Below are 26,665 nucleotides of genomic sequence, written 5' to 3'. Positions count from 1 at the left end.
TTGTCTGATTTTTCTTTTTCTTATAAAAACAAGTCTTTGTTTGGGTTGGATTCCCCTTTAAACGCGGCTGGTAGGGGGAATTGGACAACCCTAGCTTTCGTTTAAAAAGTCCTCTCCTCCTTTATAATATTCGTAAGGGGGTTCTGTTACTTCGGAAGTATTATCCCTTTGAAATACAGTATCAGTTCACTCTTCGTACTTACTACACAATTTACTTACTCTAAGCATTTCTTACATTTTCGTGTGAGTTTCCACATATCACAGATTCAATTTTGGTAAATTAGCAAACCTCTTTTACCAATTGTACGAGCACTGTTGTCATTTTTTACACCTAATTATCATGAAACCTTCATGGAGAGAGATAGAGTACAATAACACTATAATCAGATCGTTTTAATGAGTGCGAGGAAAAATAGCAAGACATGACGGGCGACAATTATCTTCTGGCAATCGTCTTTCAGAAAAGTACAGATCATAATCTAGCCCGAGAACTCGCGATGGAGTTTACCATGTAGACATTTGCATTTTATCATTTCGTTTTCTTACTCTCCCAACAAACTACTGCCATAGAGACATTTAAGAAGAAAAGTGGAGACAAAATAATAGATAGTGAGAAAAAATAACTTTCTAAAAATAATTTGGCAAGATTTTTTACGATCCTATTGCTTCCAATGAAAAGGCAGTTCTGTAAGTAAATGTCAATGGCCAAACTGGCGAATCCACCCCAAACCGACATATTTTTGTTAACGTTATTACAAATGATATAGCATCGGTCGGTTTGGAACTGTAGCCTGAAGTTTGTCAAATATTATGCAAGACCATGTCTTTTTTCCCAAAATATAATCATGGTCACGGATATTTGTAAAGTCTGTTTTGGCAGATCGTGATGACTTGAATGATGATCGGAGTAATCTTCTTATTAACAATTTAGAAAAAAAAAAAAAACACCATTTTATAAGAAACATAGAACTACCAGCTTGTGTTGACTGTAGTAAATGTAAAGTACAAAAAGAATGCATCATTCTACCCTTTTCATAAAAAATACATTTTAAGAGCATGTGTTCCTACATTAAGCATTTAAAAAAAAACATTATTATTTTATAATGTACCTGAAGATATTCTGTTGACACAAACCTCTCTATTGAATACAATTCATCATGCACAGTGTCACATTACACTATTCATATGACACTAGCGTTATAATTATGTGTACAGTCGTATCTTGATGGTGTTTTAGAAATTTGTTTAATAATAGACAATATTCGAATCGCCGGGTTGCAAAAACATTACCCTTGGAGGGAAATGTCACATTGTACCAGATCAGTGGATTCATCAATTGTCGTTTATGTGGTTTTACGTGCACCGTCCAGTAACAAACTTTGTGGTGATACACCATTTTGCACACTTTCCAATTGCCTTAGTTGTTTCTTGTCGCCACGATTTTTTTAAATCTCGTCATGTGGTTATAAGTGTTTTATTATCTGCCGTGGAATATAATACCAGGGTACCAAATGACTTCTAAGTTTCGATAAAGACATTTTTTATCGTCAGTGCCATTAAATTTTGACCTCTACTCTGTGTTACCTGTACTCATTCCATTCAACATCGAATCTTCTTTCCATTGTGTCCTCATCATTGACAAAATATTACCTCTGCGAATAGTGTCACCTGAGCTATCGATCCATTGCACTTTCCCAACTCAGTATCATCCAGGATCCCTGTTTCACATAGAATAAGATGCGACTCTAAATCACACTTAAATTTTCCAGTTGTGCGCGTGATATATAACGCATCCCCGCATTGGTCAGATCATGCGCGGGAGACGCGCACTACCGCGAGTTCACCACTGACATTACACGTTTATTAACTGCGCGTTGTTACTACAGCATGACTTAAAAATCACATTGTGAAAGAGTCCCCGGATTATTACGCTTCCTATCACGATACCATCATGGCGTGTGGTAAAACCTTCTCACAGTCTTCACGTGTCCTCAGAGTGTGCCACTGAGCCACCGGAGTTCGTTGTGAACTGTGCATGCGTTGCCAATGTGTGACCTCACTATGACCTGCATACAGAGAATATAGAGAGATGAACATAATGTATGCATGTATTTAATTCGGGGTTCTTAACTGGAAATTTCAGGCATGTTTACAGAGTAGTCGTTTCATGAAAAAAAAACAAGAGTATGGGGTCAAATTCTACCACACAACTTTTAAGACAAGACATCCTCTCTTGTTTTCAATGGGGCTATTTTCAATAAGGGGCTGTGCCACAAGTGAACTTTTGAATTCTCTCACCTTGGTGAGGACGGAAATTAATATTGCGTGTGTTTATTCATTGATTTCATTTGAAACGAGCTAAATTCATGTACCAGAGTTCCCTTTATCAATAGAAGTCCATACAACACCCATCACCCATTTCTCCGTAGCCCGGCAAACACAATTTCAAAGCATTTTTCCTATTATACATGTTAATGCATATAACCATATTTTTTTATTACTTCCGTATTTTATTCAGGTCACGTTTCCCATTGCTGTCCAGATTAGTCAGCGTGCCAAATGAACTGTACATGATTATTTCAAGCATCTTGTAAAGGCTTCAAATGAGGTTTTTATCTCTGAAATCGAGGCCATTCGTCACCCGCGGCATAATTTAGATATATCATTTAATTTTATCGTCCAAATAAATAATGTCATACACGAAGGGATGTTTGACTACGAGTTGTCTGAACTCTTCCCTATAGAGGTACTCTGAAGAATAAGAGTATGCAGTGCCCACTCCCAAGTTACCTGAGGCAAACTTGCCCATGATGATCTGTCCAGTGAAGTAGTCCCTGCTCTTTGTGTTGTAGTCCCATACAGATACCAGTAAGCTGACGTCATTCAGTGATGACGGTGTCACGTGAAAACTGAAGGTCTCGTTGAAGACAGGATCTAAGGTGTTCTTTTTGGTGGAAGTCTTTTTGGTCTTTACCACTTTCTGACCGCTAATCATTTGAAGCTTTACGAAGGGATCTAAAGGAGAGAACAGCGGGGAGAATGGCGTTTTAAAGGGAAATTCTGTTCCAGGGAACCCGAATACTCAGTGAATCTCAGTCATATACGCTAATGTGCTTCAAGGGTATTCTTGATACATTTAACTTTTCATTACACAATTTAAATCATTATGTGAATTTTATGTAGATAACATTAGATGGTCATCGTGTCTTTATCAGATCAGCAACAGAAAAGCTTTTCGTGCCTTTAAAAGTGCAAGTAGGTATATTTGCACCATTTTTGATGCAGAGTGGTACCGTTGAAAAATGCAGAGATCAGCCTTTTTATCACGATAATTAATGCACCAATATCGGTTAAACCCTAAGAAACTATGCCTTTCAGGATAAAAACTGGTATTTCTGTTTACAAATTGGAATTAAAGGTGTCTTTTCGTCAGTGTTGTCTGCATGGTGCAAACTTGACCTTTTTGTGTGCACTTGGACAAAACAGTCTTTTTGAGAGACCTTCTAAAAGAAATCTTCTCTCTCCTTACCTGAACCTCCAACTATATCGGTCTGTAGCAGCTGTTTTGCTTTGATGACGTCAACGTTGAGTCTACCTGCGCTGGGTAGATAGTTGAGAGATAAAAGTATCTCCCCACGACCGGGGTTATTCTGGAAAGATGAGGAGTGGTGAAAATTCATTCAATTATCTTAAAATACATTTCACTTGTGATTACCAAAACTGGAGTATCAGGACAAATTAAATCCCGCATGACTCTATCGTTATCATCTATGAGCGTAGATGTTTTTAAGAAAGACGGTCAGGTGAAACGCTTCCTTTATTTTGAAACATATTCTGAAGCTGGGTTTAACTTAGACCATGGTCTACCTCTGTGCTAAAATCATGGGAAGCCAAACGTTTTGAAATTTTGTTTACAGTGAATGCTTATCATGTTTACTGTGCTCTTTACTAATTATTTGATGGTGAAGACAATACTTATCCTTCCCAGTCATTTAATAATGTTTTGGGAGTCAAATGAGCTGATACATTGAACCTCTTTTGTTAGAGATTTATATAACAACTTGCTTTCCATACTTAAACCACAACTTAAAACCGGAGTTAAAATTAAACCCGACTTCGGAATACAGGCCAAAGTGTTTAAGGCCTGTTTAAGTTTAAGTAAATCAGAAAATTATATTTTTTATTAAATGAAAACTAATGTTACAAATGGATAAATAATTTATACAATCTTACACCTGAAAGAATGTTACTTATATCATTCACTTTTTGAGCATAGAATGGGCTGACTGTCACTTAATTTGTAAGATAAATGTTTATGGCATTCATTTAGAAAACAATAATTACAATGCGAGATCTTTGTCTTTCTATATGGTGATTTCAGATTTTTGCAAAGATCTGATGATCATTACATTATCATAAGATAAGAATGTTCGAATAATTGTTTAGGATATATACAGGTAATACTGAACTTATAAAAGACTAACCTAATGAGCACAATAGGTGTGGCCTTGGAGTAATAACAAAATATTTTCTTTAAGATGACAAAACAACAAGATGATAATAAACAGCAATTTGATTTGCACTGACTTTCCCTTAGCTCTTGCTGTCAAAAAATCTACACAGCGACCTTCGTAGCTCTGCCAAGTATACATATAAAATATCGCGCTCACAAAAGAACATAGTTTATGGTATAAGGTGGAGTGCGCAATGGGAGTTTTAAAAAAGGAAGATGGAGATTGGTTAAACTTGTACTTCTTTTTATATTATTGTATCAACTCCTTAAAGATTACGCACTCGAGTGTACAGAAAATGGTTCAAATAATAAGATTATTCAGATCATGCATGCTAGTCTGCTCATTTCGATTTGTATCAAGGGATCTGCCATCGAGCTCTTCGGAATAACGCACGGTCATACTCACCGTGAAACTTCGTACGCTGTGTGGTGTTTTAATAACTTGTGACTAAATTTCCTATTACCCTAATCGAAAGGATGAATTTCAACTTTTGCAATCAAAATGATTGAGATTTGAGAAACTGATTTAGTACTAAATAAACATGATCAAAATATATCTAAAAGCCTTATTTACGGACTCAAAGGAAGTCAAAGGAATAGTTCAGTAATTCCAATGACTGCACGAGCACCGCTATAAATCTCATTAACAAATACTTACAGGTGTATGAAGAAAAAAAAACAGATGACAGAATGATTAATTAGTGTTATTTTAAAAACATTTTATGTTCTATTATCATTTATTGGAAAGAAGATCATGTATATTAGCCTAATGATTTCATTTGTGGTCATTTAATATTGCTTCTAGATCTGATATCTATAAAGCATGGGTAATTATTTGAAACGCAATGACGTTTCCATGGAAGGGGCAGATGAATTATTTAACAAATGGCGAAATCGCACCGATAGGGTTTCGAACCCGGGTCACCCGGTGGTGGGACCACCATGCTATCGTTCATCATTTTTCTTATTGATGAAGGTTATATCATGAACTACTACATTCTTACTGATTATTAACACCCCTTACCTGATTTGGTGGTTGAAGAGGTTTCCAGTAATGTCCACCTTTCACCAAGTTGAGGCCCGCTAGAGGAACGGTGTGCTGTCCTATAACACAATGTCTGGAAAACTTATCAAAGTCTTGCACACTCAAAAGCAACATCCTCCGCTGTGCCTCTTGGTGAGGGATATTAAAGCAGAAACTCTCCTCAAAGTTTGGATTCTGTGTTTTCCGTTTGACCGAGGTCTGCCTGGCATCCTTCTGATCTGGCAAGAGGCATATTTTGACATAGGGGTTGGAATGTGATAAGTCTTGCTTAGAGGAATCGTAAAACATAGGTGGTGGAAGGTCCCTTGCCTTGATAATGCGGACGTTCAACCTTCCTTCATTCACCTCGTACTTGAGGGCAAAATGGATCTTGCCAAGTTTGAATCTAGCAACCTTTTCTTCGTCCGTCAAGTCTTCTTCGTTTTCATTCACTTCGTATAGTTTTGGTTCTATCTTATCTGCTTCGCCGAAAGATGATAGATCACTCGTATACCTTCTGGTCAGTGGCCTCGGTTGAACAGGTTCTTGGCTCGTATTAGGGGGCCAGAACTCAATAGGTTTCATGTCAATAACAGGCACCGGGGTACTACTACCCCGGCGGTAGCCTGAACTCGAGTACTCCGACACTGGTGTAGATCCACGACGCGATTCACCGCACGACGACCGTCTCGAGCTGGTAGAGGGCAATCGCGAGTGCGATGTCGATGATGGGATGTCGCTTGAATAACCCGGTGATATAGGCACGTCTGCGTTGTCGTCGTCGTCGAAATCGTCGGCGAGGTCTTGGAAGGATGAGTGATGTGGACGGCAACAATCACCACAGCAACTACGGCAGCAGCGAGCACCGCAACACAGAGTTGCTGTCAACTGCCAAAGTATACTCCCGCCACCACGATGCTAGATGAAGCAAAAAAAAGATGAAACATTTATCAATATTATCAATATTATAAGGTCAGTTTAGATAGACAAAATGCATTTACAGAACTAGATTATCCGTATAACGGAAATGCTTACCAATATTACAAGCAATAATATTTGGCATGCCTGGGGTTAATCATGGAACTGTCACATCAAATAATGCGTGAAAGTTAACATAAAATTTCTTGGAAATAATAGTTCTTTAACTGACATTTTCTTATATCTCATGCAAGTTCCCTTTACTGCTTTGGAGAAAGTTCGAGGTACACTCTAAAAAAAGATTTACCCAATATTGGGTAAAATGGGAACATGCGTGTTGGTTGGGTAAAAATACACTCAATATTTTGTGAATTTTACGCAATGCTGCGTTAAAATACATGTAGCCCAATATGTGGTAAAAAAAAGATACCCAGCAAACATGCATGTTCCCTTTCTACCCAATATTGGGTAAAATTTTACTCAATGTTTTTAGAGTGATACTCAACCCTGTTAGGGTATCCATTAAAGAGGCAGAATGTTGATATGGGGATTCTAGATTATGTAGTAAAGCAGTGGTGACTCCTCTTCAATCCGGGTCTTCAATATTGCGTTCATTGCATGATCTATGTAAAAAGCAGTTATACTGTAGATTGAGAGTTTATATTAGCTGCAGGTTTTGTTGTTTTTGGTTTACTGACAGGTGAACCTTAATATATGAGAAAAGAAAACCTTAATTGTAAACTTGCTTTAGATGGAAGTGCTCTTTTGCAATTTCACAACGCATTCCAAATCCTTTCTTTCTTTTTTGTCTTGACTATGGCTCATGAATGCCATACAGAGCTAAACCTTAAGCCTGCATTACCACAGAGTCATGAAGAAATCAAAGATGTTTATCATATTGCTCTCTCTCTCTCTTTATTTATCTCCCCTTCTCCCCCCCCCCATTCTCTCTTCATCTCTCTTCCACATCATTTCTCTCTCACATCCCCATCTGTCCGCGTGTCTCTGCTAATTCTCTTTCACTGTCCCTACGTTTCATTTCCCCATTCCCTACTCTCACGCATACACCAGGCTACGCCCCCCTGACCTAGTAGTTCCGAGTGACGCACTGGTCGGCACAATATGATTAATTCAAAGAACCCCGGTGTAGTAATTCAATCAGCGTTGTCTATCTGATTAATGCATGTTCGTATTCCTCCAGCCAGAAAAAAATACAAAATAAAATTTTACACCTCGGAAAAGAAATGCACGGGAAGAGAAAGACGGGTAGTGGCAAAAGGGTTGAAGGTTATGGGAGATGGACAACAACAGATGTAATTTTATAAGGGATGTCATACAGAGAGACAGGGAGAGAAAAAGATAAAGAGAGAGGAAGAAAGGGAGAGGGACAAAAAATGTTAAATGCGTGTATATATAAGATTAAATTGAGTTGATGTCATTTTAATGGGATCACAATTAAAGGTAAGGGATTAATAAAGTGCATACATTACGAAATGTGATAAAAAATTGAGAAAAGCCCAGGTCATGACTAATCACTGTCAATGGAGGGCGGTGGTAATTAATTGTTACAAGAGGCCGATTTATTCATCAATGGAAGACAGTCGGGGCATTGTGATCGCATTATTATGTACTCTTAAATGTATTTGAATATTACGTATTACCAACGAAATGATACATTTTTTATCAGGTTTATTGGCAAAATACAATTCTAAGTTATAGGAAATCCTTGCGAAATGACAGTTATAATATTATTATACTACGAATTACGCATTATCCCAGTCTTTTTGTCCTGATTAATAACGGAGTATATGTCAGTATTATTGTGCCTGTCGAAGCTGACACGAACCATGATAAAGAGGACCAACACCCACCACCCACTCACCCAACGATAGGTTAATGAAAATGGAATAGTTCCAATGCTCCATTTGCCGGAGATATTATAACTATTATATTTAAAACGGGAGAAAATAGGATGGGATAAAAATACGTCCCCGGGAGCATTTATATCATTCGGAAAGCCTCGGTAAAGGTCATTTAGGTATATAACAACTCCACCTTCTATATCCCATTCTAGAGATTAATGCAATCCGATATCCTAGGCCGTTCTCGTCGGCGCAAACCGGATGATCATCATATAAACAGGAGCTCTGTTTTTCAGCCTTCGGACATTATGCGCCACTGAAATATCCACCCTTTAAATCTAATAAATGCCCGTGCTTTAGCCTGAAATTGCGCGAAGATCTTCTCGTCCCGAGCTCTCTTATTATTATCCTGAGCCTTCGCTTGCTTAGGGCAATATATATGGTCCAAGGAAAACCAATACGGTAGCCATCAGAGCGAAGGGGCGCGATGCTAAGGCATGAGGGAAAACTTGGTTCCCAACCTTAATAAGAAAAAATCAACATAATGAAAGAGAAATAAATCTGAGATAGCTGGTTAGATACATAGAAAGTAAGAAAGAGAGATAGATAGATAGATAGATAGATAGATAGACAGATAGATAGATAGATAGATAGATTGATAGATAGATAGATGGGGAGAGAGAGGGAGGGGAAGAGATAGATAAATGGATAGATAGATAGATAAATAGATAGATTGATAAAGAGAGAGGGGGAGGGGAGAGATAGATAGATAGATAGATAGATAGATAGATAGATAGATAGATAGACAGACAGACAGATAGATAGATAGATAGATGGGGAGAGAGAGGGAGGGGGAGAGATAGATAAATGGATAGACAGATAGATAAATATATAGATAGATAGATTGATAAAGAGAGAGGGGGAGGGGGAGAGATAGATAGATAGATAGATAGATAGATAGAGAGAGAGAGAGAGAGAGAGAGAGAGAGGGAGGGGGAGAGATAGATAGATAAATAAATAAATAGATACATAGATAGATGTAGATATATAGGTAAATCGATCAAATATTAGATAGATAGAGATGGATAGATGTTTCTTTATATATAAAGAAACAGAGTATGGAGAAAGGAAGAGACAATCATAAATAACAGAACATAATAACACATTTCTACATTTTCCATCAATAATTACAAATCCACATGTTTTACCTTTCCTAAATCCTTGCAATTTGATTATTTTTAAATAGACAAATGAATGGAGATAAATGATAGATGAAAAGATAAAAAATAAGAAGGACTATTGGATGATGGGTGATGATGATAAACAAACAATTATGATAGATATCATCGCAGAACCAATCACTAACTATCATTATATTAGGAGCGTTCATAAGCCGGATGATCAGCATAATTATAATAATAATGATGATTATAAATATGATAATAATAATGATGATTATAAATATGATAATAATAATGATGATTATAAATATGATAATAATAATGATAACTATTATTATTTTCGTAATGATATATTTGATAACATCACAATTTTAACAATGAAATTCAATAAATAATAATTACTCGATAAATAAATTGTAAAAAATATATGTTGTACAAAATTTGGGATAGGTTTACAGCGTTACCAGAAAACATGATAAATCTAACCGTATAGACTATCACCTATATCTACCTAGTTGTTTCACATCTACTCAAGATCGAGTACAGGGCCCCGTTTTACAAAGAATTGCGATTTATCCAATCAACCACGGCTATGGACGGCCAGCAACATCAACGTCTATAATGCATATTTGTTAAATTTTTTCCTGGATATGATGTATATTCATACATGCACATTCATGTGGAAGAGCCGTGGTGTAGTGGTTCTGACTCTCGCCTTGTAAACAGAGGGTCGTGTGTTCGAATCCCACCGCGGTCTAGCGTCCTTTGGCAAGGCGTTAATCCACACTTTGCCACTCTCGACCCAGGTGCTAAAGGATGCGAAAGATATTGTATGTTTGACTTTGCCAGCGCCATAATGTGGCTGCGATGAATGCAAGGAATGCTCCCACATCGTGTGCGTTTCGTGCAGGATTGAAATGAATCCAATGACCGGGGTAATAATATTCTGTAAAGCGCTTTGAGCCATTCTGGGAAAAGCGCTATATAAAAATTGGCTATTATTAGTAGTATTATTATCACTCTCTCGGAGATTCAATGTGATTATCATTGTGTATTTCCATACTCTTTGTAAAACGGGACCAAGGACCTTCCCCTCTTTATATCATTTTCTACCCCCTTCTCTGTCCCCCTCTCTTCATTTCTACCTCTCTCCCTCGTATTTTCCCCTCTCTTTTCGTCGCCATTCCCGTCTTCATATTTTCTCACTTTCTCTGTGGTGTGAACAGACGGTGTGAAATTCGTCAATGTTGCATCAAGTCGTCGGCCGCGTTGTGTCAATTGCTGGTCTGCTCTCCCTTCAAACGTTTACCTCATTTTCAGCTGTTACAGAACTTTGAATACGTATGCATATTTTGTGTATACATGTTCTGATTGACTCTTCTGTTTTAGTACTTTGATGAAACTTTCATTACCCATCTGGCAGTGAAGTCGTATAATCTCTAAGAAAAATTAATATAATTATGTTCTATACACACACACACACAGGTAATATGCTATTCGCGGGCATCAGCATTCTTCCCTCTCCCTCTGTGTATCTCTCTCACTCTCTTCCCCCCTCCCTTCCCCACCCTCTTTTCTTCTTTTCACACACACACACCCACGCAAACACATCCTTGCTCAATATATTCATCCTATTCTCGATATCTTTTCTTCTCAAATCTTCATGTAACAACGCCTCATAAGATTTCGCTGCATGATAGTACACCCTCCCCATCCCTTCAAATTAAAGACCACCTGCACCTCCGTCTCTGGGTACCTGTCAGCGGTATGTCAAATTAATTTGCATGGATGAGGAGAAGACAGATGACAAAAGCAGAAGGGAATCGCCATCCCCTCCGACCTCGTGACGTCAGAGTTTCCTGATCGTGGCCGTAGGCCTGGCTAGAAACTCAGACGAATCTTACATCCAATCTCCTATATCGCTTCTACCTTGCATATTGGTTCAGTATGTAGGCATTTTCTATATTCTAATTGTCTTCTTCCCTGCCAACCCGCCCCCGTTTTTTTTACATTGTTTATCTGTCTCTGCTCTTCTCTCTTTCTTTCTCTTCTATCTCCCTCTCCTTGAACTTGTTGGCTGTTCATCAGTCACCTTTCTTCTCTTTCTAGTCTTCAGGCTAAAAATCACGGTCTTGATAGTACATGTATGTTCACATACATTTTTTTTACGGGGCTACGGACTCAATTTTTGCCTCGCCTGCATAGCTGCAGAGCTAGACTATAGGCACCGCTTTTCTGCCGGCGGCGGCGGCGGCGTCAAATCTTAACCTAAGGTTAAGACATCAAATCTTAACCTAAGGTTAAGATTTGAAATGACATAACTTAGGAATTATATGGAACTTGTTCATGAAACTTGGTCGTGTTGGGGGTATCTGTTGAATGGGCATCATAACTTATCAAGTTTATGGATCTAGTTCATGATACATAGACATAAGGGTAATCAAGTATAAATAATTGTTTTGCACGCATCTTACATCACATGATCATGTTCACAGGTCATCTTTGGTCAATGGACATAGTATTTGATAATCATATAAATGCTTTCTTTGTGAATAATAATTATTCAATAGCTGTTTTAAAAGTAAGCACTGCTGCTATATCGATTAGCGTAATGCATGCGAGACTGCCAGAGGCGTTCCACTTGTCTTTAATTTAATTGTCTATTTATTATCAATTAACAAAGCGATATATTCATATATCAACTGAGCAGGAAGAGAGAATAAACAACAAATATAATGTGACCATGCTATATCGATTAGCGTAATGCATGCGAGTCTGCCAGAGGCGTTCACTTGCCTTTGACCTAATTGTCTATTTATTATCAATTAACAAAGCGATATATTCATATATCAACTGAGCAGGAAGGGACAATAAACAACAAATATAATGTGACCAATGGCAAACGAAACTTAATCACCGAAGGGCAAAAAAAAAATAACATTACAGGACAAAACTTAAAGGTTTACATCTTCATACCATTCCTCTGTCAATGAAAATATATAGACAGTCGACATAGTATGGTTCGTGTTTGCAGCCTAAACACAACACTTAGATCCACAGGACCCCAAGGAAGAACAGCAGTATTTTGCAAATACAGCTGAATTGGGTGATCCTCCGTTATTATTGTATGTATATCTCCTGTATATCGTATATTTTTTTAATTTTGATTACGGAAATAAAACAAACAAACAGGAGTGTAGAAAGGATACACAATGGGCAAGCCAAGGACCCGATTACAGGTGAAATATGTTTTTAAAGGCCAATTATTGTACATTTTCCTTTTTTAACAAAATTACCCCCCCCCCCCGCCCCGTTCATCCTACAACGTAGTTTGCAAATGCACCCTTTTTGATGCTTGTTTGTTTTTTAGTTGAAAATGTGCAAATTTCCAGTTTTCTTGAATGGTCCAACCCTGTTCTCTTTAGGATGCAACGATGCAACAAATAGTAGCTCCCAACTTCGTATTTGAAGGGTGCAAAAATTGCTTTATTTTAAGTGTACAAATTGAACCTATTTCTTGGTGTATATTAGAAAGTTGTACATAATCTTAAGGACATTCAAAGTGTATAATATTAAAGAGACTATTTTTCAAGTTCTCATTCTTTTTTTTATATAGCAAAACGTATGCATAGCCCCATCCCCAAACCCCAATAAAAAGGAAAGAAATCTGCCGTACAAGATGGAGCACCCCTCCCACCCAGGCGTGCATGCGATCAAATCTCTACAAGGCAATGGTTGACACGCGGTGTGCTCAACCGACCATAAGATGAGCTTCTCCTGGGATGCATTATGCCATCACGCTCTGCTCCCACGGTATAACATGCATCCAAGGGCGGGTTCATACCCCATTACATTGATGGTTTGCCTTTGAGATGGGTGGCGAGTGTTCGCACGTTCATTGTATGATGCCATATCAGGCATGCGGCGGGAATGTTCACACCCTATTACATTGATGGGTTGCATGATGAGATGGGTAACGAATGTCAGCACGTTCATTATATGATGCCATATCAGGCATACGACGGGAACGTTCACACTCTATTACATTGATGGGTTGCATGATGAGATGGGTAGGGAATGTTGTCACGTTCACTGCAGGCTGCCATGACAGGCATGTAACCGGCGTGTTCACACTCCATTATATACTAGTATGTTCGCTACATACGATAACTAATTTTGAATATTGTCGGGTCTATTGCAGGACATTATAGTATCAAATTGGTTTGCTTATATTTTCTTCCTTCATTGACTGCATGTGTGTGAAAATCGACAGTACCAAAATTAGGATTATTCTTTCATGAAAACCTTTGGAATGATTTGCGATAAGTCTTATAGAGTGAATTAAAATCAATATTGAAGCATTCGATATGGCTATCACCAACCTTAACATCATTAAAAGGATTTTTCCATTCTTCCTTTACTTTATTTTGTTATTTCGTGATTTATTGCTTTTTGATTTTATTTCTTCATTTTTCTTTTAAATGTTGCTTAAGCGTTTAAAACCCGTATAATAATTTTTAGAAATAGCTATCAACCAAGTTTTACTACTCATGATGCTTCTTCTAATCCTGCAGAAATTTGGAGGCATAGAATGCAAGAGACATGTGTCATTTGAATAGTTAGTTTATTGGAAGCCCCCATTATTCAAGTTTCTTTGTCATATTGGTCGCATGGTCTCTAATACAACAGGTGTTTGCATATTGAGTGCTCACAGACATTCTGGGGACCATGTATGAATTGGTTGACTGGTGTTATGAATGTATAACAGGTATCATAAGAATTGGAGGAACCTTGAAGGTATTTTTAACAGACAACAGATAATTGTAAGAGCGTCTTATTATTCCAATACTTCGGTTTTAGTTAAAAGGCGATCACATTGCCGGTTTAGATGGCTGTTTGTGGCGGTTTGAGATGTGGGACAGCGCCTTCAGACCAAAGTTTGCGATATGCCAGCACCCAGCAAGCCTTCGGACAATGCAGAAGCAGAATTCAGAAGGAATTTAATCTTGTCAGGGACACTTCTATGTCCACCTCGGTCGAATGAGGCATAATTTGGATAACTTTCCAGCTGAAGGAAAAATGCCATGTTGGGATTCGAACCCACGACTCTCTGACTGAAGAGCCAGACTTTACTACGTATGTTCCTCCGATCGGTAATTTGTCATCTGTAAGACTACCCAAGATTAACTGGACTCAGTGGTCACATCCCGGCTCACTATCACTGGCAACTGTAAGTTATCAATAATTCAGTGTACTGTTGAAGTAAATCATACAGGTGTAAATTATACATACTAATTACAAAAATTCGCAAAAGTTTGATACTGATGTAATGGGCCAGAAGTTTTGAGGGGCCAGACATTGCGTATGGGGTAAAAAGTTTTCAAAATCTGCGTGTGAGCGGAGCGACTGAGCAAAAATTCCGAGTTTTTTTTAATGCAAAAATCGAATTTTGACACAATATTTGAAAATACTATCATAGTTAGCCCCTTTCATTTTCCTTTCTTTCTCCTTTTTTTTCTTGGTCGTGACATTTTTTAGGGTGTTCATGGCTCTCAAGCCCCCCCCCCCCCTGTACGATTTACTTCAACAGTACAATGATTGATAAGGATTATGAAAACCGAGTACTGATGTTTGTGACATTTGAATTTTCGACATGATCAAAGAATGTGTTTGATTCCGTTTCCTTTACACTGTTACAAACGTCATCGATCGTATAGGGGAAATTATACTTGAGGAACTTGAGCAGAGAGAGACTTCAAAGGAAACATTATGTGTAAGAATGTGTTTATGTGTAAGACGAACTTTTGCTGAAAATGTAGCATCAACAAGACCGAAGAGCAACATTAAACAAAAATGTAGAAGCTATTTAAAGCATGTTGATGGTGGTCTGATAAGGATAAGGTTATATAGACGTGATGTTAACATAGTAAATATGATGATTTTATAACTGGCATGTATGCCCCAAGTTAAAAAAAAAACCTTCCCCCTCCCCGCCCCCCCCCCCTCTCTCTTTCTCTCCCTCTCTCCCTCTCTATTTCCATTTTTTCCACCATTCGCTTCTCAACCTATGTATCGGAGGAACCTGCATGGCGACATGAGATGCTGCTATATAGCGTAGGATGGTTCGATAAGCCTAAAGAAAAATAGTTTGATGCATTTCTTAGGGCCAATTATCATGCAGTCAAGCATGATTACACCAGGTCAGTCCCAATTCAATCGATCGGGACAAGACACCCTGATTAAGAGGATTAAAGGACGACTAACATTTAACAAATTCAATCCAAAAACTGAAATAAATACAAGCAAAACACAAATAATCCATGCATTTTCAAAATTTTTAAATACTTTGTTAGTTTATATCAATTTCGATCACATTTATTCAAATTTCAAAATGTTAAAATTCGTTTTTTTTCTTCAGAACATTGTAGTTTCAAGCAAGAGTACTACAAATGCGATTCATATCCTAGGTCAATCTGTAACGGATTGACATGAAAGGTTATTTCTGCGGAAAGAATTTCCATTTCAGGAGCAATCACACTTTGACAAATAGATGACGGATCGCGCAATTTGTTTGGTGAGCTCTGTTAAATTGTAAATCCATGTGTATTGCAAATCTGGACATGATGGCATTTTTAAGTGTTTTAGAAGCAGTAATTCAAAGATCCTTTAGAACCAATGTCGGATGATATGAATATGAAAGGAATTTCACAATGATTTGAGACATGCCCTGCATAATTATGCCTACATCTTTTGTGGAATCGAAGGCAAAAGAAAGGATTTTATTGGGAATCTGATAACTTTTCTACAACTACTTTTTGCCTTTTTATCAATTTTGTTTAGGCAGCTCAGTTCTGACAATATAAATTTCATAAAATGTGACATTGCATTACAGTCCTCATTACTTTCAATTAAAACCATCGCTACTAGGCGGAATATCAAAAGAATATGAATGGTCATAAATCTACTTATCGGACTATCATGAATATTGATAGGATGGATTGCGAACATATATATCTCCTGGTCGTTAAACGAATCCTTATATCTTTTCAGATTCATCAGTTTCTTTGTAGTATTTTAAGAGTCGGAAATCCATTTCTTATATAAAAGAGAAGATTAGCTTCCTATAAACTTAATGGAACTCCTAATATTAAGAAGATAAGAAAAGCATGAAGGTGACTTCATGTTTGCCCTCTATATATATGTGTTTTTCCTTGTCCTTTCAATTTAGCACAACTAGTTTTATGATATGCAGATATTTTAGATTTCATTAATCGCGATCAGATTACTTTGTATATCTTTGTCACTATTTTATTTTCCCTTATTTTATCAAGTTAGTTATTTTTTCATGATTTCGCTTGATTTATCCTATTCATCTGTAAGTATTGCTGAGAGTACTTTCGTCCAAAACATTCAAGGAATACTTATACCGTTGCATGCATAATAAACAGACATCGGGTAAATATTTCGCCATCATCGAGTCAAGTGCGCTAAAGTGGTCTCCGGACAACAAGCTATATTTGCCCGAACTGGGTGGATATAATATGACCTGTCCAACTTGTATAGCACGAATAATTTACACAATGCTCAAGCGGCACTTAAGAAGAGAAGCCGCAAATAGTTTACAAGGATATTAGATTTCAAATGCAAAGTGCTTAGAGTGTTTGAACTTCAATTTGTAAACGTGTACAATTCACGCTTTTGGAGACAGTCTATTGGCGATCTGATGGCTTTCGAATGTAGTTTTTATTTTCTGTTACTTTGTCCCATCTTTCCAGATTTTTAAGACGACTCGGGATTGCGAGATGTGTGCGTTTGGATTAAACTGCACAATGTCAAATATAGGTTTTTGATATCGACGTTCATACACACGGCAAAAAAAATGTTTTCGTCGACTATTTCTTTTTTCATTTCTTTACTTGGCAGAAAAACTAAAGACCTGTCGCGATCTTGATCGCAATCCAATTCGCAGTTCTTCCTGCTTTGTGTGTGTGTGAGTGTGATGGTGCGTGTGTGTGTGTTCAAAAGAATTGCGATGTGAATCTTCTCGCGAATCGGTTTCTTTCCCCTGATGCGCATGCGCATAAATGTAGCTCTTTTAACCTATACGGATCAATCTCCGATCAAGCGAGTTTCAAACATTGATTTCCGTTCGATTTCTGCCATTTTTTTTTTTTGCTGAGGGTGTCGAAAAAATTTGAGCCGTGATCCCAAAATTTCAATTTCCCTTGTGTATGACCGCAACTATGCTCTAAAGGAAATGCCAAACCTTGCAGAGCAATCTTCATTTCTCAAAGATCCAGTTATATTCTGTATGTTGATTCATGACAGTATGAAACCTGGGTCCCGTCGCATAAAAAGTTACTATTATGGTAACTTTGCCATCCAATGGTATGCTTCGTGGAATGCTTGAATCTGATTGGCTGTTGGGCATCGTTACCATGGTAGTTACCATAACAGTCATCTTTATGAAACGGGGCCCAAGACTTTATTTTAATCAAACTACATGACATATTCAAAACGTGAAATATCACAAATTCCCACTGAATACGTTTCACGATGAATCAACGTTATTAGGAAGAATGACGATTTGGTTAGAATTTAAAAATAGTTCAGCTTCTGTTTTTTTTTTCATTGAAATTTTCTCTGGCAGGTTGGGTTTATTCACTCTACATAATTCACAGTGCAAGTCTCTGAAATGTGGTGCCCCCTTCCCCCACCAAATAAAAAACAAAATTATCGAACTTTACTGATCTGAAATAGCGACGACGTGACACGTGAGTACATGGAGTATGGAGAAACCAGTATTCAGGTACTAATATTCACTATTCATGGTACCGTGGACAATTTAGTACGGGATGCAAAGAGGGAATAAAGTACATGTATATCATTCACTTGGAGAAGTATCTGTCGAATGTGATTGATGGAAGCGATCTTTGCACATCAATTACGTGGGTGGGTGTATAGGGTAACATTACGTTTTCAAATACTTCCCAAACTGCATAACAACTGAATGTTTTCGGGCTTCGGAGAGTAGAACGAGAGCGAGAAATTGGAGGGGTCTATCTTGTGTACGTACATGCTGCCTGTCTACTCTGTATTCTATTCATAATACGGACTCGAAAGGGGGCATATATATATATATATATCCGTTATGAACTGGATAGCCCCCATGGTTAAAACAAAAGAATTTTGCAAAGGGAATTGTGACGGGTGCTGTCCCTATAGCCCCCAAGTTGCTAAAGGTGAATCGTAAGACGTGAATAGACCTATACATGCATGTACTTTTTTTCTGAATTGGATGTATTACCAAATATCACTGTCAAGTACATTTAAATGAAACCATTATTCACATATGAAAAACCAAAATAAAAAGCATTAGTAATTTACAATGAAATGGTAGGCCTACAAAACTTCAAATATCGGCTACAATAGTCACGACTCATCGTCTCTCACTATACATGTATGATTAGCAATATCTGCGCCAATATTGAGATAGCTTACACATATCGCTGCTTAAATCAATAGCTAATCATCACTATTTGCCTCCAGGTTGTAAAAGCATTGGAACCAGGAGATCATTACACGTCATGGTCTCATGATTCTGACCTTTCAATCAGAGGGTCGTGAGTTCGAATCTCAGCCATGACGTTAATTTCCTTCAGCAAGAGAATTCATTATATTTTATGAGTTTAACATCAATAATCCTTTGCTGCCAAGATACTATCATGGACTCCAAACTGCTCAGAATTGCGTCCGTTCTAGAGATACGTGATACTGTCATAACAAAAGGGGATATTTTGGAACTTTTCGGGTTTTTGTTTTGAAATAGCTATGAAGGTGGACAAGATATGTTGACGATTGTAATCACAATATTTCATAATTGTTTAAAATTACTTCCTCCTGGATGGCTGTGTGAGATACACATGGCTCATTAAAAGATCAGTAACCACACGGTAATTGTTATTGGCGTGTGCGTTGTGTGTGCGTGTGTCTTCTGAAATGTTCTTGAATTGGCGTCAATCTCGTAATACCCCCAATTCGCATTTTCGCATTAGGCCTATATAACCATGTTCTGGCCATGTATATCACTTTTTTTCTTTTTTTTTTACTTTCTCCCCCTCCCCTTTCTCTGTCTCCATCTCCGTTTCTCTCTTTCTCTCTCTATCTTGAGATTGTGAGTGGATGTGCGTGACTGTGAGTGGTACCGAGGACATGAATGGTATAAGGGTGAGCGTTTGTGTGTGCGTGGGTGTGTGGGTCTGTGGATGTGTATGCGCCCAAGCCATCACTTCCCACTCATTAATGAGAAGTCGTGCGTGCGTCTTTTATCGTCATGTCATTTCTAATCCACCCATCAGTCCCTACAATATTCCACCATTAAAATGATATGCTCTGATTACAGCGATGAATTCAATCAAACTCATATATCTGCCATGAATTGCAATTAGGACGATTTATAAACAACGTCGTTGACATTACATTTGTTCTTCACGTACAGGAAGACTCTATTCGTCAACCGATTTTCTCCATAAGGCAACCAAATAATACAAGTAGTGAAAAGGGGGAGAAATTAGATAATAAAAATGAACTATTTTGTCGTACTTTACACTATACTACAGACTACTGCTTGAGTACAACATTAGAAAAAAGGGCGGCACGTGCCCTCTCCACGCCCCATAACCACCCCCCACGTCCTCCTTCTTCCGTATCATAAGGGGGGAGAAACAAAGAAAAACATCACAGTTTGTAATGGCAAGGAACAAATAACGACAAAGACATGAATTCAGGGCATGTTGAGGAATTATTTACTCGTTTTTTTTCATTCTTTAAGCTCAAACAATGATCATAAGCTTTAATATTTTGGTACGTAGTACCATCTTAATGATAGTTATGCATGGCCTTTTCCCCTTTTCAAACTGCATGCTTCTCTTTAGGTTTATATCGATGAATGTGATGGCACTGATGAAGACTACCATTCCTCACTCTGTTAACTGCATACCATAAGTCTCTATTTCACCATTTAACAACATTCTTTTTCAGTTTAGGTAATGTCTTGTGGTGATCCAAAGGTCTTTTTCAGCCATTAAGGTATCGATTTTTAAGATGTCATCTTAAGTAGATGTGGAATAAGTGCAGTGTTCCCGCATTTGCAAACGCATGTATTGATAGGCTGCTTGAAATGTACTGGGCGCGCCTTATTAGGGTGTTTAAACGCAACTCGAGCCTTCACAGACGACAATGGGTGGACGATAAGCGAAAGTCGGGCTCTGATTTAGTTCTAGAAAAAAAATAGTGATGGGTATAATTCTTGCTATTTTTATGTTAATGTTATTTCTATATTGTGTCACTTTAGATATTTTCATTATTAAAGAGACATACTTAATATTCCAGTCTTTCTAATGGGTATATGCATGCTTAAGGGTGCGTATATACGGGTCATGATATTTTGGTAGGGGGTTAAGATGGCTTGAAGGTAGCCGCCAATTTTTAATTGATTCAATAGCACGGGTTATAGAATGTAGTATTATTTGTTACCATTGTATTTTTCTCATGCCTATTATTGCCATTGTTATAAGTTGTTATATTTCTTCCATGCCCCCAGGAGGGGCCGTCAAGAAATCAAATCAAATCAAATATGACACAAACCGCACTTTTTATTACTTTACTTTTCCCCTTTTTATTCCTCCCTTCTACTTTTGTATACCTACTTGGAAAACCACGGAGAATGGCCACTGCCCCTAGAGCCACGCTGCTTAAAGGTAGTGATAAATAAGATAATGATGGTAGTACCGCATGATCGCTGCTTCACCTTTATTTGTGGGTAGATGGTAAGGAAAAGAAAGTCTCTGATTCGGTTTATATTTAAAATGACATTTAAAGTCATTTAAGATGACACCATATAAAAATAACATTAACACAAAAAAGCAAAAATATCCATCACTAAAATTCTCTTTTTTTCGAGAACTGAATCAGAGACTTTTGTTCGCGGCCGAGTGGTCTAAGGTGTTTGGCTATACATGAAAAGTCCGGTGTTCGATCCCTGGCCGCGGCTCCTATGCCCATGAGCAAGGCATTTAATGTACAATGCTTTTTATATTCTGCTTTCAAATAAATGGAAATGATATATGCATTATTGGAAACTAGGTGTGCACTTGTTAAAGAATAAAAAATCTGCAGATAGCTCCATCAGTTATTCAAACCACCCATTCGATGTTTAGTGTGGCTCAAAATTTCATTACAATCTCCAACCTTTTCAACAATTTTCTATCATTTTTTGTGAACCTACGACTATGCTGTAATCCTACTAGAATATCCAATATGAATTGAAATTTTAGACAGTCATATGCAAGGAAAATCAGGTTACTGATCATAGAAACAGGGCTTTCTCTAATATTGGACCGAATTCCCATCAATCAATTTTCTGATGACGAAATGAAAGCCAGCCCCACGCACAGTGACCCGTTTATTACGCCAATATATAGCTAACCAATACCATACGGACTGGCGAACTAGCAGCGCAAAGACCTCTTCCGTTCCCTTTCCAATCTTGAACACCATATCGTCTAAGTCGAGATCGTTTACTGATGATAACCCTCTGAGTTTTCGCAGGTCATTCGGCAGCAAACGAGAGATTCTTATCTCTTAAACTGCTTATACCTTTAGGACATGATTTTGTGAGCTGATGGAGCTCACTTTTCTCCTGCAAACCCCTGATGAATGATGATGTAAAACGCGCTTCCTCTGACATTTTATTAGCTTCGCCAACCTGTATATTATGATGAACAGAACTACATGCCTCCTTTAATATTTTTTCTTACTTCTTTTTTTTTCTTCGTAACGTAAGGGCACATGCTAATAAATATTTACACCGGGACTCGGTAGCTTGCGGACTTAGACGTTACCATGGTAATGATGACGTCAGAGAGTGAGGAAGAGGTAAACTTCCAGTGATGAACTCGGAGTCGTGTTTCGTTTTCTGAGCGAGCTATCAATCTCATTTTATAAAAGTAATAATAGGGTGCCTCATAAAAATGTCATTTCGGTAACACGAAGGAAGATGTGCTACCCAAAAGACGCACCCCCCGAAAAATTGCACTTGAAATGCGAAAAACCTATGATTTATGCAGTCAAAAGAGACAGATCATATTCCATCATTCCGAATAAATTTTAGTAAAAACTGACGAAGGTTTCAAAGGTCAACATCAGTCTTCATCGCGGTATTTAATATTCTCAAACATTTTTTTTCTATTCGCTTTAAATACAAAAATGTTTCCTGTCATCACTCACTCGCCATATCAGTCAGATATCCTAACAGACAGTGACTTACATTCTCCACTCCTTGTGGACTAGTTTTTCCCCATAGCGGTAAGTTTCAGAACTGAGCTCTTGCCTAGTGAGTTCTTCTACTTGTTTTTTTTTTGTTTTTACTCAAAAGAGAAAATAAAGAGAGGGGTGGTGATGGGAAATGAAAGGGTGCTGTATAACCCCTTAACAAAGTGAGTCCATAGTTTATGTGAGTGGTGAACAACCTTAACAAAGTGAGTCCATAGTTTATGTGAGTGGTGAACAACCTTAACAAAGTGAGTCCATAGTTTATGTGAGTGGTGAACAACCTTAACAAAGTGAGTCCATAGTTTATGTGAGTGGTGAACAACCTTAACAAAGTGAGTCCATAGTTTATGTGAGTGGTGAACAACCTTAACAAAGTGAGTCCATAGTTTATGTGAGTGGTGAACAACCTTAACAAAGTGAGTCCATAGTTTATGTGAGTGGTGAACAACCTTAACAAAGTGAGTCCATAGTTTATGTGAATGGTGAACAACATCAACAGTGTAGGAACATAATAGACTTTTTTTAGTTGTGGGAATTGAACAGCATTTAGTTGATCCTTATGTCTAATCAGTTAAAATGGATCGAATTAAACTATAGTATAGTGCAAGAAATGAAACTGATGGATAACCCATATTCAGTTTTGTCAGCATGAAAGGGGTCCATATTCATGCATTGAAAATAATTACTCACTTTGAGAGAGCAAAAACTATTTCGAATGTAAATATAAGTTAATATCAAACTAAATAGATGAAGCTTTCTGAGAGGCCATGGAGTAAAATTAGATAGCAAAATCTTAAAACATAACAACTAAGTGATGAATGTGGTTTGTGTCATGACACACCTTACCGTATGCCTGTATAATGCTTAGAGGCGGTTTTGTTAGAATGATTAAGGAGAGATTTGTCTGGCTAACTAAAGCTCTGTATATGATCTGTATTAATAAGGAATGGTAAAACAAATCTCTTTCATAAAAAGATTTTTTTTTACAAAATCCTAATGCTAAGCACTAAATAAAACTCCACTCTGTGATTTTATTTTTTTTCCCATTTCCATTGATTTTATATTCGAAAATTAACTGTGATACCTAATAAAAACAAGTAAAACGCCTCTGGCAGTCTTGCCTGCATTACGCGATTCGATATAGCGGCAGTGCCTTTAAAAACAGTTAATAAATAGTTATTCACAGAAGAAAAAATACGAATATGATAATAAAATATTATGTCCATTGACCCAATATGACATTTTACCATGATTATGTGACCTACACATCAAAAACTGTGGTGTTAACCGGTGTACATAGAGGACCACACCAGTTATTTTACACCGGTGCTAAATTGGTGGTATTGGTTTTACACCTATAGGTGTTATTACAACACCTATGGTTGTTACATTTACACTCTTTGGTGTTATGTTCAATCTCTAGGGTGTTATTTTAACACCTCAGGGTGTGGTCCTCTATTAACACCAATTGGTGTCAGTTTTAACACCACAGTTTTACAGTGTACAGTGTACGTAAGACATATGCAATCAATCAATCATACTTGATTAATCAATCATACTTGATTACCCTTATGTCGATGTTTCATGAGCAAGATCCATAAACTTTCTACGTGATGATTCCAATTCAACACATATTCCCAACACGGCCAGAGTTCATTGACCTTTGAATGACCTTTGACCTTGGTCATTTGACCTGAAACTTGCACAGGATGTTGAAGGATACTTGATTGCTCCTATGTTCAAATTTCATGAAATAGATCCATAAATTTCCAAAGTTATGATGACAATTCCTCTAATACCCCCAATATGACCAGAGTTCGTTGACCCTCAGTGACCTTTGACCTTTGTCATGTGACCTGAAACTCAGGCATGATCTTCGGTGATACACTATTACCCTTATAAGTTTCATGAACTAGGTCCTTATACTTTCGAAGTTATGACAACATTTCAAAAACTTAACCTTGGTTAAGATTTCGATATTGATTCCCCTAACAAGGTCTAAGTTCATAGACCCTAAATGACCTTTGACCTTAGACATGTGACTTGAAACTCAGGCAGGATGTTTTGTAATATATACTTGGTTATCTTTATGTCCGGGTTTCATGAACTAGGTTTATATACTTTCTAAGTTATGATAACATTGCAAAAACTTAACCTTGGTGCAGATTTCAATGTTGACGACGCCGTCGGAAAAGCGGCGCCTCTAGTCTCGCTCTGCTATGCAGCCTTGACATAAAAGCAATTTAATTATATATCATTAATATGCTAAACTTAATAAATGATATCTTAGAAAAAAATACAGACATCTTTTAGCACTCTATGGAACGCAAAAGATACATATCCAACTCACAGGTTAGTGATGACGAAGGGAACCAAAAAGTCGTTTTGCGGATGATAGCTGAACTGGCACAAGTTTATTTTCTGTTCTTTCTGCTCAATCGAATGTATGACACTGTGCTTAGATCGTTTGAAATCGTGCATTTCCCTAATTCTGAAATGCAACAAACCGTTTCCCTATTACTATATGGCTATCTATAATAATGATGAAACAGTGTTTATACACGCACAACTATCATCACTCTAAAAAAAATTACATGCTAAATCAAGAATCGAAAGGGTGGAGGTGTACAAACATTTTCAAAGTGTTGCATTTACCACTTTCGATGGTTCGACCCAACGCTTAAAATGTTGGATTCATCTTTAGCAAGGCTCGATATAACTTTTGGAAAAGGTTCTTACTCCCCCAACCTTTCAAATATTGATTTAACATTTCATTTTTAGAGTGTTCTATAGACGTCCAAAAGTATTTTTAATACAAAACACTACAATATTCACACGATTTTTGCCGGAGGGGGATGAGGGGCTAGGCAACAATCTCCCATTGGTTGGTGTTCAAGATTCAAACATTTTTGGTATAAGACATTCTACCATCAGTTAAGACAAGGATATCACTCTAAATGAGGAATGCAAACCTAGTAATTATAGGAGAGAAAATAATCATTCAAGTATTGGTAAGATAGACGGGTGTAGCCTGGTTATGATGAGAGGTGGGAGATGAAAGTAAGTCTACAGACTTTGTATGGTACCGATATTTATACTGCATGTTCAATCTAATCTATCCTTTGAAGGACAGGGGCCAGAAAATCCAGAACGACTGTGGTCGAAATAAGGATTTAAATGATACCCTTAAAATTTGTTTTTCAATCTTAAAGGAATTAAATTTAAGTGTTAAATTGATTTATTCAAGGTTTTAAATCAAGTCTAATTTTCCAATTGGCGTCTACCACAGTCGATCTTGAGTTTTCTTAAATCCACAAAATTTAGATTTCAAACCCTAAATTATTTCAAGTGCCAAAGACATTGCACCCAATAAATTAGACTCGAATTACTGAAATGTCATATTGCATGTAAGATTTTAACAAATCAAATATATATTTTTCATAAATTTCATCGTTCATTCGAATTTCATTCAAACGGAAATTATTTAATCACTGTCATTGCTAATTCGACCCTTTCATTAATTCATATGCATGCAAAACATGCATTAGAATGATATTATATTTAGAAAACATGGAAAGCTCAAGGAAATACTCAAATGACATCGCTCAACATTAACAGTGAGGAATAATATCTAGCAGGCGATAGTTCAAAATATTAAACCATTTTACTACATCATGTATCACAAATAAGAGGATAAGCAATTGCATGAATTTGAAATGACCGAAAAGGCGCAAAATAAACTACTTTCTGGGTGAAAGTATATGGCGAAATTGCTATGAAGTGACGAATTCATGCTTCATTTGCTCTCAGACGTGCTGCAAACGAGTATTGGATC

The 26,665-nt window shown here is 37.3% G+C and overlaps 1 protein-coding gene across 1 annotated transcript; it reads right to left on the bottom strand.

Moving 5' to 3' along the window:
• Window positions 1-63: 63 nt before the first annotated feature.
• LOC121422638 (synaptotagmin-17-like) lies at window positions 64-22,056 on the bottom strand. Its single transcript, XM_041617799.1, has 5 exons — window positions 21,997-22,056; window positions 5,538-6,455; window positions 3,530-3,650; window positions 2,791-3,015; window positions 64-2,066 (listed from the first exon to the last, which is right to left on the bottom strand). Exons 1-5 carry the CDS (start codon window positions 22,054-22,056, stop codon window positions 1,939-1,941), a joined length of 1,452 nt encoding a protein of 483 aa, XP_041473733.1. The 3' UTR covers window positions 64-1,938.
• Between the last annotated feature and the right edge of the window lie 4,609 nt (window positions 22,057-26,665).

The sequence above is a fragment of the Lytechinus variegatus genome, chromosome 10 (assembly GCF_018143015.1).
Source record: "Lytechinus variegatus isolate NC3 chromosome 10, Lvar_3.0, whole genome shotgun sequence".
Classification (NCBI taxonomy): domain Eukaryota; kingdom Metazoa; phylum Echinodermata; class Echinoidea; order Temnopleuroida; family Toxopneustidae; genus Lytechinus; species Lytechinus variegatus.
This window is presented reverse-complemented; position numbering and strand designations above follow the sequence as displayed.